Here is a 17,919-nt window from a genome sequence, read left to right on the forward strand (position 1 = left end):
CAATTATAGTAGGGCTTTTGAGTTGTACCTTTCAACTTTCTTTAGAAGCATTTGTACTAGGTACTTTGAGTTATATTGTTCAAGTTATAATTAACTTGAAGCTGTCGCAACAGCTTGTGGCTGGTTGTTACAAGGGTTAGAGGTAATCCTTAGGTTTACAAGAGTTTTGTAAACGTTGTTGTTTGGCTTAGTGATTTGGTGAAGTGTTGGAATAAATCCTAATGAGAAGTAGGTCGTAATTTTTTCACCTTTTGAGCCGGGTGTTTTTCACATAAAATACTTGTGTTCTTTACTTTCTGCATTTATTATTCTGCAACTGTAGTGTAAGGAACTCGTAGAAGAACCAGGTCCTCCTATAATATGTGCACGCAAAAAATTGGACACCATACAAATCACCCCCATCTTATGTGGCATTGAAGTATCTAACACCTTAGGAGAAGATCAATATGAGCGCACCACCTGAAAATTGGGAAGGACAATCTACTTCTAGGCCACCACTCTTTAATGGCCAGTACTACTCTTGGTGGAAGACTAGGATGAGATCACGTACAGGCTGAGGACTACGAGCTATAAGACATAATTACTGATGGTCCACTGTCTACCTTGAAGAAAAATACTGAAGGAGTAGATGTGCCAAAAACAAGAGCTGATTGCAATGCTGACGATTTAAGGAAGTGGAAAAAGAATTCCAAAACCAAGAAATGACTTGTTTGTGGACTTGGTCTAGATGAGTACAACAGAATCCAAGGCTGTTTCACTACCAAGCAAATTTGGAACACACTACAAGTGGCCCATGAAGGAACAACTCAGGTGAAAATATCAAGAGGAACTTTACTGTACTCACAGTATGAGAACTTTGCCATGAAACTTTACTGTCTCTCGCCTCCATTATCAACAATCCCAAAAATCACCGATATCATACCTGCTTCACCGGACACCATCTCTTTACCACCTCCAAAAGAAAATTTTGACTTCCACCATTTTTATTTTCACATATCATCGCGTCCGCCGTCTCTATTTTTTTCCCACAACCATAGAACTTTATTACATTAATACAAACATAATTCCAACAATGTCGATCAATTAGAGTACAACATAAAAGAAAGGCAGATCTTTAATCTTCGAGAACTTCTCAGAGGTTAGTACAAAGAAAAAAAGTCAGAATTCATGTCGTTGCAGGAGACAAAACCATCGCCGGCGGTTTGATATTCTCAAGTTCTGGAGTTCTGACAAAACCTGGAGTTGTAGGGGGTGATGGACTTCCCCTACAACAGAATTACTATTTTTCCTTTCTTTTTATGTTGTTTTGGCTTAGAAGGATGATTTTATTTATTTAACACAACCAAAAGTCTACGTAATCCTTAGCATATTTCAAATTTACATAGAGGGATATTTCTATTGAAATTTATCCCTTAACGTTACAAGCGCTTATTCTTTAGCATATTTAGTACCAATAACAGTCAAGACCTTAAGAATTATTGAGAGGCTTTGTTTGCTCGGAGTTTCTTCCTTTCTGAGAGCAATTTTGCAAACCTACGTACAAAGAAACTATTATAAGTAGAAATAAAATAGATTTATAATTCGATCAAAAAGCAGTCTCTAAATAGATAAAAAAAATGATGGTTAATATATACTAGTATATGTTTTACCTCTTTAGAGCTTCCTCATTGGTTTCAGGATTCCTATTGGAAGCTGGTTTCTTCAACAAGTCTTCACCAACTTGTACCAGTAACTTCATATTATCCTCTGAAGCGTCATCTGATTGGGTAGTTGTGCCTGTTATTGCGTTTTCCTGGTACACGTAAAAAATAATTAATTACTCTTTTTGTTTCAATTTATGCGACTGTTTACCCGAAAAACGGATAAAGTTGAATTTATACGTAGTTCTAAAGATACGTGGTATAACTTGGCACAAATCGGAAAATAAGTAGAAATATATTGAGTATTGACTGTATAAAAAATGAAATACAAACCAAACTAAGTCGAAAATAATTTATGAACAAGCAAGACGAATCAATATACAAAACCCAAAAAAGGATAATTTCTCTATGAATATCAGTTTGTTTTTCTCAATGAATAATATGAAAGTGTAAGAATGCCTTAATGTTCGATCCATTACAGAAATAGTAGTTATGCGTCTTATAGTGGAGGAATCTTACTTTAGATATAATTAAAAATAGTGGAGATCCCATGATAGATTAGTTTTTCCCTAATTCCCACCGAGATTCTCTCCCTTAGGGCAACTGTAACGGCTCTTGTCTCTTGGCTCGATCTTGGTCGGATTCGGTATTGGTCAATCTCCAGATTCCGAGCTCGATATTGACTCGGGCTCGGAATTGGTTGGTCTCTGATTCTTGAGTTCGATAACACTTCTTTATATCATAGCTCGATATTGACTTCGATCTTATCTCAATATCATGAAGAGGATCTTCGGTCCACTACGTTCCAATCTTGACTAATTATACGAAGGTGGAAATCGGTTTTGACCGTATACAGCGACAACATTTATTTCTTAGTCTGTTCTGAAAAATGATTTTTTTAAAAAAAATTTAAAATAATTTAACTTACAAATATCCATAAGATATTTTAAACCACAAATTTCAAAAATCTTCTTTTATTTTTTAAATTCAATAGCAATTCAAACTTTTCTAACATAAACCGATACGGAGGAAGTATTTAAGGTTAATGTGCATTAGTGCTTTCATAAATAAAAGGAGGGGAATTAATGTGTCACGACCCAATTTCACATATAGGTCATGATGGCGTCCAACACTATAACTAGGCAAGCCAACTAATAAATTAAATATATATCGACGAAATTTAAATCCAAGAAAATAATAAGACACCAAATTCTACCAATGTGTGTGCCAAGACCTGCTATCATAAGTGTATGGGCATCTAGTAGATTATACAAAACTCCAAATACTGTCTGAAGTGAAAATAGACAGAATAAAAAAAATAATACAAGAAGAGGCACTGGTAGCTGCAGAACGACTCAGAAAGGCAGCTCATCACTATGCCCCGGGATACCGAGGATGTGCGATGATAGGTCCTCCACTAGTATCTGTCTCAGATCCTGCACAAAAAGTGCAGCAAGTGTAGCATGAGTACATAAACAACGTGTACCCAGTAAGTATCAAGCCTAATCTCGAAGTGGTAGAGACGAGATTGCCGACTTTGACACTCACTATGAGTCAATAATAATAACTGAAATATAACTAGAATATTTAAATCAGCATGATTTACAGAGAAAATAACCCTACGCGATTGCATAAAGTCCCACGCGATCGCGATGCACAAGGTTTCGACTCTACGCGATCGCATCCCTATTCACGCGATCGCGTAGTACAAACGCGTGGCCCTATTTTCTCTCCAGTTTCCCCTTCGCGATCGCAAACAACGACACGCGATCGCGATGCACAAGCTCGCCTAAACTACGCGATCGCGGACGTGTCCACGCGATTGCAGAGAACAAAATTTCAGCTGCCCAAATTAGGCCTAAGCGATCGCAACCCCATTCACATGATCGCATAGAACAAATCCACCTCAGCCCAAATTACTCTACGCGATCGTAGACCAACTTACGCGATCGCGTATAAGAAAATCAGAAAAAAAATTCCAGCAGCTATCAGCAGTCTTCCAAAGGCCAAAAGTGGTCCGTTAGTCGTCTGAAACTCAACTGAGCCCCTCGGGACCTCAACCAAATATACCAACAAGTCCCAATACATCATACGAACTTAGGCGAACCTTCAAATCACACCAAACAACGCTAAAAACGTGAATCACGCATAGATTCAAGCCTAATGAACTTTGAAACTTCCAATTTCTACCAACGACGCCAGAACCTATCAATTCAAGTCCGATTGACCTCAAATTTTGCACACAAGTCATAAATGACATAATGGAGCTATGAAAATTTTCGGAACTGGATTCTGACCCAGATATCAAAAAGTCAACTCCCCGGTCAAACTTCCAAACTTAAATTCATATTTTAGCCATTTCATGCCTAATTTAACTACGGATATCCAAATAAAATTTCGAACATGTTCCTAAGTCCACAATCACCATACAGAGCTGTTGGAATCGTCAAAATTCTATACCGGGGTCATTTTCTCGAAATGTTGACCGAAGTCAAACTTGGCCTTTTAAAGCTAACTTAAGGAACCAAGTGTTCCAATTTAAATCCAAACACTCACAAATCCTTAACCAACCATCTTCGCAAGTCATAAATCATTAAAAGCACATACTGGAAGTTTTATTTTAGGGAACGGGGTTCTAAAAGTTAATATGACCGGTTGGGTCATTACATTCTCCACCTCTTAAATAAATGTTCGTCCTCGAATGTGTTTAGAATTGTACCTGGAGTGCTGAATAAGTGTGGATATGCTCTGTATGTCTTCCTCGGCCTCCCAAGTCTCTTACTCGACTGGTTGTCCCCTCCACTGGACTATCACTTCAAAAATCTTCTTGGATCTCAAATGGCGAACCTGTTTATCAACAATGGCAACTGGTTCTTCTTCATAGCCCAAACTATTATCCAGTTGAACTGTGCTGAAATCTAGCACATTTGATAGGTATGCATGATACTTCCGGAGCATAGATACATGGAAAATCGGATGAACTCCTGATAGACTGGGAGGCAATGCAAGCTCATAAGCAACCTCCCCAACTCGTCTCAACACCTCAAATGGGCCTATAAACCTTGGGCTCAACTTGCCATTCTTCCCAAATCTCATGATTCCCTTCATCGGTGAAACCTTCAAGAGTACTTTTTCACCCATCATAAAGGATAAATCACGTGCTTTCTTATCTGCGTAACTCTTCTGTCTGGACTGCGCTGTACGAAGTCGCTCCTGAATCAACTTTACCTTTTCCAAGGCATCCTTCACCAAATCAGTACTATATAACTTAGCCTCACCGGGACTCAAACCACTCGATGGGTGAACGACAACGCCGACCATATAAAGCCTTAAATGGAGCCATCTCGATGCTAGATTGGTAACTGTTATTATAAGCAAACTCGGCCAAAGGCAAGAAACGATCTCACTGACCTCCAAAGTCAATCACACGTGCCATGAACATATCCTCCAAAATCTGAACTGTCCGCTCTGACTGCCCGTCGGTCTGCGGATGAAAGGTTGTACTGAGCTCTACACAGGTCCCCAACTCACTCTGTACTGCTCTCTAGAAATGTGAAGTAAACTGAGGACCTCTATCTGATATAATGGAAATTGGCAGGCCGTGCAACCGAACTATCTCATGAATATATATTTGGGTCAACCTCTCTGAAGTATACGTAGTCACAACATGATTAAAATGTGCCGACTTGGTCAACCTGTCAACAATGACCCAAACTGCATCAAACTTCCACAAGGTCCACAGCAACCCAACTACAAAGTCCATAGTGATACGTTCCCATTTCCATTCTAGTATAGTCATCTGCTGAAGTAGGCCATCTGGCCTCTGGTGCTCACATTTAACCTGCTGGAAATTCAGACACCTAGCTACATACTCAACTATATCCTTTTTCATTCGCCGCCACCAATAATGCTGCCTCAAGTCACGATACATCTTCGTATCACTTGGATGAATAGAATACCGAGAACTGTGTGCTTCCTCTAGGATCTTTTTCCTCAGTTCATCCACATTAGGAACACATAGACAATCCTGGAGTCGCAGAACACCATCCGCTCTAATAGTAACTTCCTTGGCACCACCCCGTAGTACCGTTTCTCGAAGAACCATTAAGTTGGATCATCATACTGGCAAGCCTTGATCTATTCAAATAGTGAAGATTGAGCCACAACACATCCAAGTACTCGGCTGGGCTCTGAAATATCCAGCCTCACAAGTCTATTAGCCAAGGACTGAATATCCGAAACTAATAGCCTTTCCTCTACTAAAATGAAAGCCAAACTACCCAAACTCTCCGCCTTCCTACTCAAGGCGTCTGCAACCACGTTTGCTTTGCCCGGATGATACAAGATAGTAATATCATAATCTTTTAGTAACTCAAGCCATCTGCGTTGTCTCAAATTTAGGTCCCTCTGCTTGAACAAATGTTGTAAAACTGTGATGATCAGTGTAAACTTCACAAGACACCCTATAAAGATAATTCCTCCAAATCATAAGAGCGTGAACAATCGCAACTAACTCCAAATCATGTACCGGGTAATTCTTCTCGTGGGGCTTCAGCTGACGTGAAGCATATACAATAACTCGCCCTTCCTGCATTAATACACAACCCAAACCAACGCGTGAAGCATCATAATATACTGTGTACATCCCCGAACCGAAAGGCAATACTAACACTGGTGTTGTAGTCAATGCTGTCTTGAGATTCTGAAAGCTCACCTCACAATCATCGCACCATCGGAACGGAGCACCCTTCTGGGTTAATTTGGTCAAAGGTGTTGCAATAGATGAAAAACCTTCCACGAATCGACGATAATAACCTGCTAAACCCAGAAAACTCCTGATCTCAATCGCCGAAGTGGTATGATGCCAATTCTGAACTGCCTCAATCTTTTTAGGATCAACTTTAATACCCTCGCCCGATACAATATTACCCAAAAATGCTACAGACTCTAGCCAAAACTCACATTTAGAGAACTTAGCATATAACTTTTATTCCCGCAATGTCTGAAGCACCACTCTTATATGTTGCTCGTGCTCCTCCTTACTGCGCGAGTAGATCAAAATGTCATCAATGAAGACAATGACAAACGAATCAATATATGGCCTGAATACCCTGTTCATCAGATCCATAAACGTTGCCGGGGCGTTAGTCAAACCGAAGGACATCACCAGAAACCCATAATGACCATATCTAGTCCGGAAAGTAGTCTTCAGAACATTTAGATCCCGAATCTTCAGCTGATGGTACCCCGACCTCAAGTCGATCTTAGAGAACAACCTAGCACCCTGCAACTGGTCAAATAGGTCATCAATACGCGACAACGGGTACTTGTTCTTAATAGTGACTTTGTTCAATTGGCGATAATCAATACACATTTGCATTGTGCCATCCTTCTTTTTCACAAATAATACCGGTGCATCCCAAGGTGATACACTCGGTCTGATGAACCCTTTGGATAAATATAGGTTGGGTATCTGGAGCCAAGTCAATACATAAATAAATATCACGATCAGGTGGCATACCTGGAAGATCTGAAGGAAATACATCGGAGAACTCCCGAACTACAGGCACTGAATCAATAGCCGGAGTCTCTGCGGTAGTATCCCGAACATAGGCTAGATAAGCCAAACAACCCTTCTCAACCATGTGTTGAGCCTTTATAAAAGAAATAACTTGATTAAATGAACTAACAAGCGAACCCTTCCACTCCAGCCTAGGTAATGCTGGAATAGCCAAAGTAACAGTCTTGACATGACAATCTAGAATAACACGATATGGAGATAACCAATCCATGCCCAGAATAATTTTAAAATCGGTCATCTCGAGAAATAGAAGATCTGCTCTAGTTTCATAACTACAGAATGTAATAATACAGGACCGGTAGATCCGGTTCACAATAATAGAATCGCCCACAGGAGTGGACACATAAATAGGAGTACTCAAGGACTCACGAGAAACACCCAGGAATGGAGAAAATAGAGATGACACATATGAATACGTAGATCCTGGATTAAATAATACTGAGGCATCTTTGCCACAAAGAGAAATAATACCTGTAATCACGACAGGCCTCTGCATCTGGTCTGGCCGAAAAAGCATAGAACCGAGCTGGAGCGCCAACTGGCTGGCCTCCACCTGGCTGACCTCCACCTCTAGGACGGCCACTACCCACCTGTCCTCCACCTCTTGGTGGTTGGACGACTGGTGGAGCAACTAGTGCGGTAATCTTAGGCTGCTGACCCTGCTGCACTAGTCTACCCCATAACTTGGGACAGAATCACCGTATGTGATTAGGGTCCCTGCACTCGTAACAACTCTTTGGTGCGATTGGCTGCTGACTAAGAGTCTGGCCCTGGGGAACTGAATACCAACTGGGAGGACCTTGAGTAGCTAGTGGGCGATAAGAACTCTCCGGTATAACACTAAGAAATGGTCACACTGGAGTACCTCGAGGAGGCGGTGGTGCTGGATATGAGGTCCTACTGGACTGACCTCTGCCCCCATACGGAGCATCTCTGAACTCTCCAGAATACATAAACCGCTTATCTCTAGTAGCCTGCTCTCGGCTATGCTGACGTACACCCTCAATCCTCTGGGCTATCTCCACGGTTAGCTCATAAGAAGTACCCATCTCAACCTCTCGAGCCATAATGGCCTGAATGCCAATATGTAAACCAGCTACAAACCTTCGTACTCTCTCCGCCTCAGTAGGGAGTATCATAAGTGCATGGCGAGATAATTCAGAGAACCTCGCCTCATAATCGGTCACTGACATCTGACCCTGCTGGAGCTTCTCAAACTGAAACCTCAATCCTTCCCTTCGGGAGTGTGGAATATACCTGTCCAGGAAGATACGGATGAACCTGTCCTAAGTCATGAGAGGAGAATCTGCTGGTCTGCCAAGAACATAAGACTTCCACCATCTACGGGCTCTGCCCTCTAGCTGAAAAGTAGCAAAGTTTACCCCATGAGACTCCAATATCCTCATGTTGTACAGTCTATCCTTGCACCGATCAATGAAATCCCGAGGATCCTCGTGTCGCTCACCCCCCAAAGATAGGAGGATATAGTCTAGTCCATCTGTCCAATAGTTTCTGCGGATCAGCGGCTGCAGCTGGCTTGGGCTCAGGTGTAGCTGCTGCCACTGGCTGGGCTCCACCCAAAGGTAGTGCACCCTGGGTCTGATATACAGCAGCTGCCTTTCCATGAGCCTGTGCGGTAGGGGTCTGTGCTCCCCCGCCCGCTTGGGATATCACTGAGTCTGTCGGAAATAAACCGGCCTAAGTCATATTGTCCATGAAACACAGCATACGACCCATAACATCCTAGAATCCCGGTGCCGATGTGAAATCCACCAAGCTGGCTCTACCACAGGCACTTCACCCTGCTCCTCAATAATGGGATCCTCTGGTGGACCCACTGGTGGTATAATGGGAACAGTCCTGGGACGTCCTCGCCCTCTACCACAGGCTGGAGCCCTCCCTCGGCCTCTACCTCTGCCTTTAGCAACTGGGGGAGTAGCTCTTTCCTGGTATGGAACCTCATTAGAGCGTGTTCTCACCATCTGTGAGAGAATAAGAGAAGGATATTTAGTACAATATCAATTGCATGATGGAATATGAAGAAAGGTAGTTTCCTGCACCCTATAGCCTCTCGAAGATAAGTACACATGTCTCCGTACCGATCCGCAAGACTCTATTAGGTCTGCTCATAACTTGTGTGACCTACGTGAACCTAGTGCTCTGATACCATGTTGTCCCGACCCAATTTCACCTATAGGTCGTGATGGCGCCCAACACTATAACTAGGCAAGCCAACTAATAAATAAAACATATATCGATGAAATTTAAATCCAAGAAAATAATAAGACACCAAATTCTACCAATGCGTGTGCCAAGACCCGGTGTCACAAGTGTATGAGCACCTAGTAGATTATACAAAACTCCAAATACTGTCTGAAGTGAAAATAGACAGAATAAAAAAAATAATACAAGAAGGGGCACTGGTAGCTGCAGGACGGCTCAAAAAGGCAGCTCACCACTATGCCTCGGGATAACGAGGATGTGCGATGATAGGTCCTCCACTAGTATCTGTCTCAGATCCTGCACAAAAAGTACAGCAAGTGTAGCATAAGTACGCAAACAACGTGTGCCCAGTAGGTATCAAGTCTAATCTCGAAGTGGTAGAGACGAGATGACCGACTTTGACACTCACTATGGGGCAAAGATAATAATTGAAATAGAACTAATATATCCAAATCAGCATGATTCACAGAATATATCAATAATTTATTTAACCAGTAGAAATAATTAAATTCTTTCAATTTGCAACAATTCTCAATATATATTAAATTCCTTCTATTCCAATAAATTTCCAATTTATCAATTAGCCTCATTTACATGAATAACAATAGTTCCTTAACAAGCAGGGATAATAATTCTTAAAATTTCAAAGATTTTCAATTTATCAATTAGCTTCACAAGCTGCAATAAACTATCAAAGTATCGTGTAATTATTAATATTAAGCACGATTTCTGCCGAGGTCATACGACCTGATCCAGAATTTCGTGTACACTACCGAGGGACATGCGGCACGATCCATAGATGCATCTATCCTACCGAGGCGTTCGGCCCGCTCACAAGAAAGGAGGACATTTTTCTTATGTACCTCCGAAAAAAGAATATATTTATTATAAGATAAATTCGGGAGGAAGAATAATTTCTCTTAACAATTAATTAATTTAAACAGAAAATTAACAATTAATTAATTTAAATAAAAAATCAAGCATATGAGATTTTCATCTTTTAATATCTTTTATCTAACAATTCACAATATATTCATATATATCAATTAATATTAATTAAACAAAGAATATAATTTACACAAGTAATTCATGCTTTGAGTCCTAAACTACCCGGACTTTAGCATTAATAGTAGCTACGCACGGACTCTCGTCACCTCGTGCGTACGTAGCCCCCGCAATTAGCAACAATTATTCAATTTAATCCCTATGTGGTAATTTTTCTCTCACAAGATTAGACAAGAGACTTACCTCACTTTGCTCCAATTTAATCCAATGGAAGGCCTTTTCCACGATTATCCAACTCTGTGTGGCTCGAATCTAGCCAAGAATAATTCGATACAATCACTAAAAATTATAGGAATAAATTTCATAATAAATTACTACATTTTCAATAAAAATCTCGAAATTAATTAAAATTTCGTCTGTGGGGCCCACGTTTCGGAATCCGGCGAAAGTTACGAAATATGAACGCCCACTCAATCACGAGTCTACCCATACCAAGCTCACTAAATTTCGATAACAATTCGGCCCTCAAATTCTCAAATCTATCCTAGAGGGTTTTCAAACTTTTTCCAACTTAATTCACAAATTAAATGATAAAAACAATGATGGATTTGGGTAATTTAACCAATATTGAGTTAAGAACACTTATCCCGTTGTTTTCTCTGAAAATCTCCCAAAACTCGTCCAAATCTGAGCTCCAAATCGTTGAAAAACGGGACGAAATCCCATTTTTAAAACTTAAACTCTCTACCCAGTGATTTCTTCTACGCGATCGCGAACTTGCTGACGCAATCGCGTAGCACAAATTTTTCTGCCCAGAATATAACCTTACGCGATCGCATAAAGTCCCACACGATCGCGATACACAAGGTTCCGACTCTACGCGATCGCATCCCCCTTCACGCGGTCGCATAGCACAAACGCGTGGCCCAATTTCCTTTCCAGTTTCCCCTACGCGATCGCAAAATACGACAGGCGATCGCGATACACAAGCTGGCCCAACCTAAGCGATCGTGGTTGTGTCCACGCGATCGTAGAGAACAAAATTCCAGCTGCCCAAATTAAGCCTATGCGATCGCAACCCCATTCACGCGATCGCATAGAAAAAATCCACCTCAACCCAAATTACTCTACGCGATCGCAGACCAACTTACGCGATCACGTGTAAGAAAATCAAAAGAAAATTTCCAGTAGCTATCAGCAGTCTTCCAAAGGCCAAAAGTGGTCCGTTAGTCGTCTGAAACTCAACCGAGCCCCTCGGGACCTCAACCAAATATACCAACAAGTCCCAATACATCATACGAACTTAGGCGAACCTTCAAATCACACCAAACAACGCAAAAAACGCGAATCACGCATAAATTCAAGCCTAATGAACTTTGAAATTTTTAATTTCTACAAACGACGCCGGAAACTATTAATTCAAGTCCGATTGACCTCAAATCTTGCACACAAGTCATAAATGACATAACTGAGCTATGAAAATTTTCGAAATTGGATTCCGACCCCGATATCAAAAAGTCAACTCCCCGGTCAAACTTCCAAACATAAATTCTTATTTTAGCCATTTCAAGCCTAATTTAACTACGAATTTCCAAATAAAATTCCGAACACATTCCTAAGTCCACAATCACCATACAGAGTTGTTGGAATCGTCAAAATTCTATACCGGGGTCATTTTTTTGAAATGTTGACCGAAGTCAAACTTGGCCTTTTAAAGCCAACTTAAGGAACCAAGTGCTCCGATTTCAACCCAAACACTCACAAATCACGAACCAACCATCTCTGCAAGTCATAAATCATTAAAAGCACATATGAGAAGTTTTATTTTAGGGAATGGGACTCTAAAAGTTAAAATGATCGGTTGGGTCATTACATAATGGGGAAGAAAAACATTTCACTCCTTGATTTGAGTAGAAAACAAGATAACAATGCAGAAATGCGGATGCATGATATTATTTCACACTTGGTTCGAGTTCTACGAATTGAGAAATTTGGTGATTTTCACTTTAATGTATGCTGTGTGAATTCAAACTCGAATTGATGCACCTTTTAAAACCACTTTTAATCCCGTTAAAAAGAGTTTTGGAAAAATAGCTTCGCATTAGAGTTATAACGCTCATCAGAGTTTTGAAGCACCGACAATTCTGACGATCACTAGAATTTTCTGCGCCAGAATTTGAAGCACCAGAAATTCTAGCGATTTTCACCGAGAATGCTAAAAAATTCTGATGACATGTCAGGATTTGTGGCAAAACCCTAATAATCAACATAATGCTGAAATTCAGCGCAGTGTTTTAAAATTCCACAACATATTTTAAAATTCTGATATGGTGTTATTTCTCAAATCTTCTTTTATTGGGGGTCAAAAAACCAATAGTGGCACAAAATACCCTATTTTTCGTTATTCTCCCGAATTCGGTCAATGAGTACCCAAAAAAAGAAAAAGAGAGATAGTTATACTTGCAATGATCCCTTACTCTTAAATTAATCAACTTGAAATAATTATATAAGTAATATATTAGGAGTGTGACAGTGTTTTTGAGCAAGAATGCCTTACTTCCATTCTAAGGTAATTCGCTCAGCACCAAGAGCGCGATAGATAGTGGCGATGTAATAATCATTCATGATAGTACTTGCTGCAAATGACATTTCACGCAGAGGATTCGAATTATTATTAAATAGCCAGGAAACAAGACCCCAATTAGCTGCCTCCTCTGCTATGTATTTCCCAGCAAAATCTGCAGTAGTGCCAGTCCCTAATGAGAGCAGCAGAATGTTTTTGACGTCCATTGGCTTGATAGAAGCAAATTATACATAATAATATATTACTAAAGCATGTTGCATCCTAGCTAGACATATATAAATAGAGAAGATTCAGAAATTAAGATAACCATTGTACTATTTGTCCAGTTTTTGTTTAATTAAGCAAAACAAGAAAAAGAAAACATAAAAGAAAGAAAAAGTGGAGGCATGGTTGATGGTTGTCTTGATTTGCAGCCATAATTTACAGAGCTCATCCATGATTTTGTACTCTCTTATTGTTCTTTCTGTTCTTTACTTCGTTTAGCTCAGCAAGTAGCATCAGTTATCTGATTTCTATTGTCCATATGGCTGTCATTCATTTAAGTGAATGTAATAACTTGTGGATAATTTTGAACAGTATTTTCACCCGGATAACATGTCATCCGAGGAAAAAATGAAACTGGAGTTACAAAAAGTGAGATGAATTTAAAATGTCAGAGTTGGATTGTGGCTCATCACGTGTTCAAGGTCAGTGGTCTAGTTTTATGGTGTCTTGTTGTTTAAGGTTGATATTTAATATCTTTATTTCTTTAGTTGTTTCCTTTTCCCCCCCTATACTTTATATTCTTGGTTCTCTTTTGTAACGATCCGATCGGTCGTTTTGAGTATTATAACTCCGTTCTCTCATTTACTACTCAATTTATATTTTACAGTTATTTTATGACTTACCAGGTCAGTTGGTTCGGATCCGTAAGGATTTCAGAATGAAATGAGACACTTAGTCTCATAATTAAAATTTTAAGTTAGAAAAGTTGACCGGATGTGGACTTATGTGTAAACGACCTCAGATTTGAATTCTGATGATTCCAATAGCCCCGTATGGTGATTTTGGAATTAGGAGCGTGTTTGAAAAATTATTTGAAGGCCCGTAGTGAAATTAGGCTTGAAATGACGAAAGTTGAATTTCTGCGAAGTTTGGCCGGGGGGTTGACTCTTTGATATCGAAGTTGGAATCCGATTCTGGAAATTTGAATAGGCCTGTTATGTCATTTATGACTTGTGTGCAAAATTTGAGGTCAATCAGAATTTGATAGGTTCCGGCATCGTTAGTAGAAATTGGATGTTTCAAAGTTTATTAGGCTTGAATTGGGGTATGATTCGTGGTTTTAGCGTTGTTTGATGTGATTTGAAGGCTCTACTAAGTTCGTATGATGTTTTAGGACTTGTTGGGAAATTTAGTGGAAGTCCCGAGGGTCTCGGGTGAGTTTCAGATGGTTAACATATCAATTTTTGAATTTGGAAGACTGCTGAAGCTGAAGCCTTCTGGTGCAATCACACCTGCGGAACAATGGTCGCACGCGCGAGGAATTTCGCAGAAGCGAGGGGAAATCCGCAGAAGCAGTTAAAAATTCCGCAGGTGCGGAACCTCTGGACAGTGTACAAAAATAGTAGGGTCCTCGATTTTCTCATTTTTGGACATTCCAAACACGGGCTGAGGCGATATTTGAGCGATAAATCACGGGAAATGTTGAGGTAAGTCACTTGTGATCATTTCTACTCTATAATATTGAATTATCATCGAATAATCTACTAGATTGCATGTTTTTGAGGTGTAAATCGGGAATTTGAACCTAGGGAAATGAAAATAAGATTGAGGATTTGGAGGTCGAGTTGAGGTCAGATTTTAGTAAAATTGGTATGGTTGGACTCGTGGTTGAATGACTTTCGGATTTTGTAACTTTTATCGGGGTCCGAGACGTGGGCCCCAATGGCAAATTTTGAGTTAAATTTCGGATTTTATTGAAAAATTAGTATTTTCTTATGGAATTAATTTCAATGATTTGTATTGACTGAACCAAATTAATTGTCGCTAGATAAGAGGTTTTCAGAGACCAATTCACGAGGCAAGGGCATAGCGGAGTAAGAAATTACGTAGTTTGAGCCAAGTAACACTTCTAAACTTGGTTCTGAGGGTATGAATCCCTGAATTGGTGTTATATAAATTGTTTGGAGGTGACACACATGATAGTTGACGAGCGTGTGAGGCGTGCACCATTGAAATTGTGACTTGAATAAATTCTGGGAAGTTATAAAAATTAAAGAATCATATTATTATCTTAATATTTCCCACGTGTTAGAGAAATAGAGATGTGTCTCTTATTAAAAATCATGATTAGGTTACGTGTCGATATTTTTGGGATCTACGGGGTCGTGTTGATGTTAAATGAATTGTTTTAAAAAAAACGTACATTTCACACTCAATCATATTCATCCATTGTGAGGATATTTATGGGATCGAGATGCGCGCTGCAGCAGGCCATATTGGCTTTATATATATTATTATATGGATCGGGGCTGCCCACCAGCAACATGCCTTATAGGCTTTATTATTATTATGGGATCGGACTGCACGCCGGAGTAGGCGATATCGGCTTTATATAGCACTTGGGTTGAAGGAGCCCCTCCGGAGTTTGTACACACCCCTAGTGAGCTTAGATGATTATATATTCGGGTTGGACTTCCCAGGGCATGGACTTGCCTTACTTATTTATATTGTGATAATTTTTTCCCGGACATGGATCTTGTCTGTATTATTTATATCTGGGGATAAATTACCCCAGGGCTGGATTGGCCTTATACGACACTGAGTGACTGACTGTCAGACGATGTGTATATATATATACGGGATGGAATATCCCTGGGTTGGATTGGCCATAAACAGTACCGAGTGACCGAATAATTTGTGACCAATATTTACATGAGGTCTTTCTACTGAGATGTCATATTTCTCATAACATGCCGTGTTGATCTATTTCACTTGTAGTGAGTTTAACTGTTGAACTTGAAAGCATGCCTACATTTTTGTACCATTATTTATACTGGGCTGTACCTGCGGAGTTCATCACTACTTTCAGTCCAGAGGTTAGTCTTGTTATTTATTGAGTTGGTTGTACTCATACTACACTCTGCACCTCGTGTGCAGATCCAGGTGCTCCCGGATACTCCGCAGACTTTGACCCCTCCCTATTTGGTTATTGTATTGTTCTATATTTTCAGACAGTAATTTTATCAGTCAGACTTTGTATTCATTTATATGCTCATGTACTCAGTGACATCGGGTTTTGGGAGTGATTATATCTGTATTGTGAGATTTCTTCCGTTGAATTTAAATATTATGTTTGCAAACTTAAAAGATATGGTGGTTTAATGAGATTGTTGGTTTGCCCAGTAATGAGATAGGCGTCATCATAACATGTGAGTTTTTGGGTCGTGACATCTTTATGTTACTTTTGAGGTTCCGTTGGGTAGTTTGTATCTGGCGTTAATATGGAAGTTGTTCTAGATGCTTTCCACTTGAGAAAATTCTATGTTCTTTTCTGTTTCTAGAATAGATCTTTTTCCTAGAAAGAGCTTTTTGTCTACACTGATACACAAACCTATCCATATATCAAACATAACCCACAGTCACTCTTCCTTCATTGGACATTATCCTCTGCCCCTCTCCTTACATAACACCACTTTCCAGCATTTAAATCCAAGCTGATTCCCCTGCTCTTCCGCAAGGCTAATTTAAATTCTTCCTCTGATTTTTGGTAGTTAATTGCAGTGCGAGGGAATAATCTATATCATGTAGAAACCAGTATTAATTTGCTTGGAATATGCTTTTGATTGTCTTATAGGTGACAAATGGGTTGGCCGGGCATGTCCGAGTCGAGAAAAATAGTGACCGACCGGTCACTAATCCGGGCCGGGTTCCGTGTTTTACAAACCGGGCATAACGGGTCCGGCCTCATCCAGTAAAAAATTGAACCGGAATGGTACCGGGCCGGGTTTTTTTTTTTTTTTTTTTTGTATTTTGTATAACTATCGTAATTTATATTAATATAAAGTTAAAATATGAAACAAAAAAAAAATTATAAAAAAAATGTTTGAATAAAGGAAGCAAAGACTTTAAAATTCTTATATTTGAATATTGCATTAAGAATTTAAGATAATAGAATACAATGAAGATGGAAAAAAAATGCACTTATAATTTGCAAGTTCTTTTTTTATTTCAAACTTGCAAATTAAAGTTTACATTTAACAACTAAATTAACGAAAAAAATAGTAAATTCAAAGTCTAATTATTAAATATAAATCTAGAACTTCAAAGGTTTTTGTCACGACCCGAAATTGCCACCTTCGGACCGTGATGGCGCCTAACATTTTACTTGCTAGGCAAGCCAACGTTAGAATAACATTATCCATTTTTAAAATAATTTTTAAATTTATTAATAACAAGGAAGCAAATGCGGAAGCAATTTTGAAATAATCCATAATAATAACGATGTCTAAATACCATCCTAGAATTGGTGTCACAAGTGCACGAGCTTCTAGAATAAATACAAATAAAGGTCTGAATAATATAAAGATGTCTGAAAATAAACACACAGCTAAAGTACAATAGACGGGGACTTCAGAACTGCGGACGCCTTGCAGTTATACCTCAAGTCTCTTCCGAGTAGCTGAAATCCGAGCAAAACTATGGTATGCCGCTGGGACCAACTCCAAAATCTGCACAAAAAGTGAAGAGTGTAGTATCAGTACAACCGACCCCATGTACTGGTAAGTGCTGAGCCTAACCTCGACGAAGTAGTGACGAGGCTAAGGCGGTTCACTAACATTAACCTGTACGCAATATTAATAACAACAACAAATAATAGAAATAAATCAGGTAACTCATTTATA

General features: G+C 39.6%; 1 protein-coding gene across 1 annotated transcript; it reads right to left on the bottom strand.

The window, feature by feature from the left end:
• Positions 1-1,475: 1,475 nt before the first annotated feature.
• On the bottom strand, positions 1,476-13,239 carry LOC142169559 (patatin-2-Kuras 1-like). Its single transcript, XM_075231434.1, has 4 exons — positions 13,035-13,239; positions 2,325-2,353; positions 1,650-1,792; positions 1,476-1,533 (listed from the first exon to the last, which is right to left on the bottom strand). Exons 1-4 carry the CDS (start codon positions 13,237-13,239, stop codon positions 1,476-1,478), a joined length of 435 nt encoding a protein of 144 aa, XP_075087535.1.
• Between the last annotated feature and the right edge of the window lie 4,680 nt (positions 13,240-17,919).

Source organism: Nicotiana tabacum, chromosome 15 (genome assembly GCF_000715075.1).
Source record: "Nicotiana tabacum cultivar K326 chromosome 15, ASM71507v2, whole genome shotgun sequence".
Classification (NCBI taxonomy): domain Eukaryota; kingdom Viridiplantae; phylum Streptophyta; class Magnoliopsida; order Solanales; family Solanaceae; genus Nicotiana; species Nicotiana tabacum.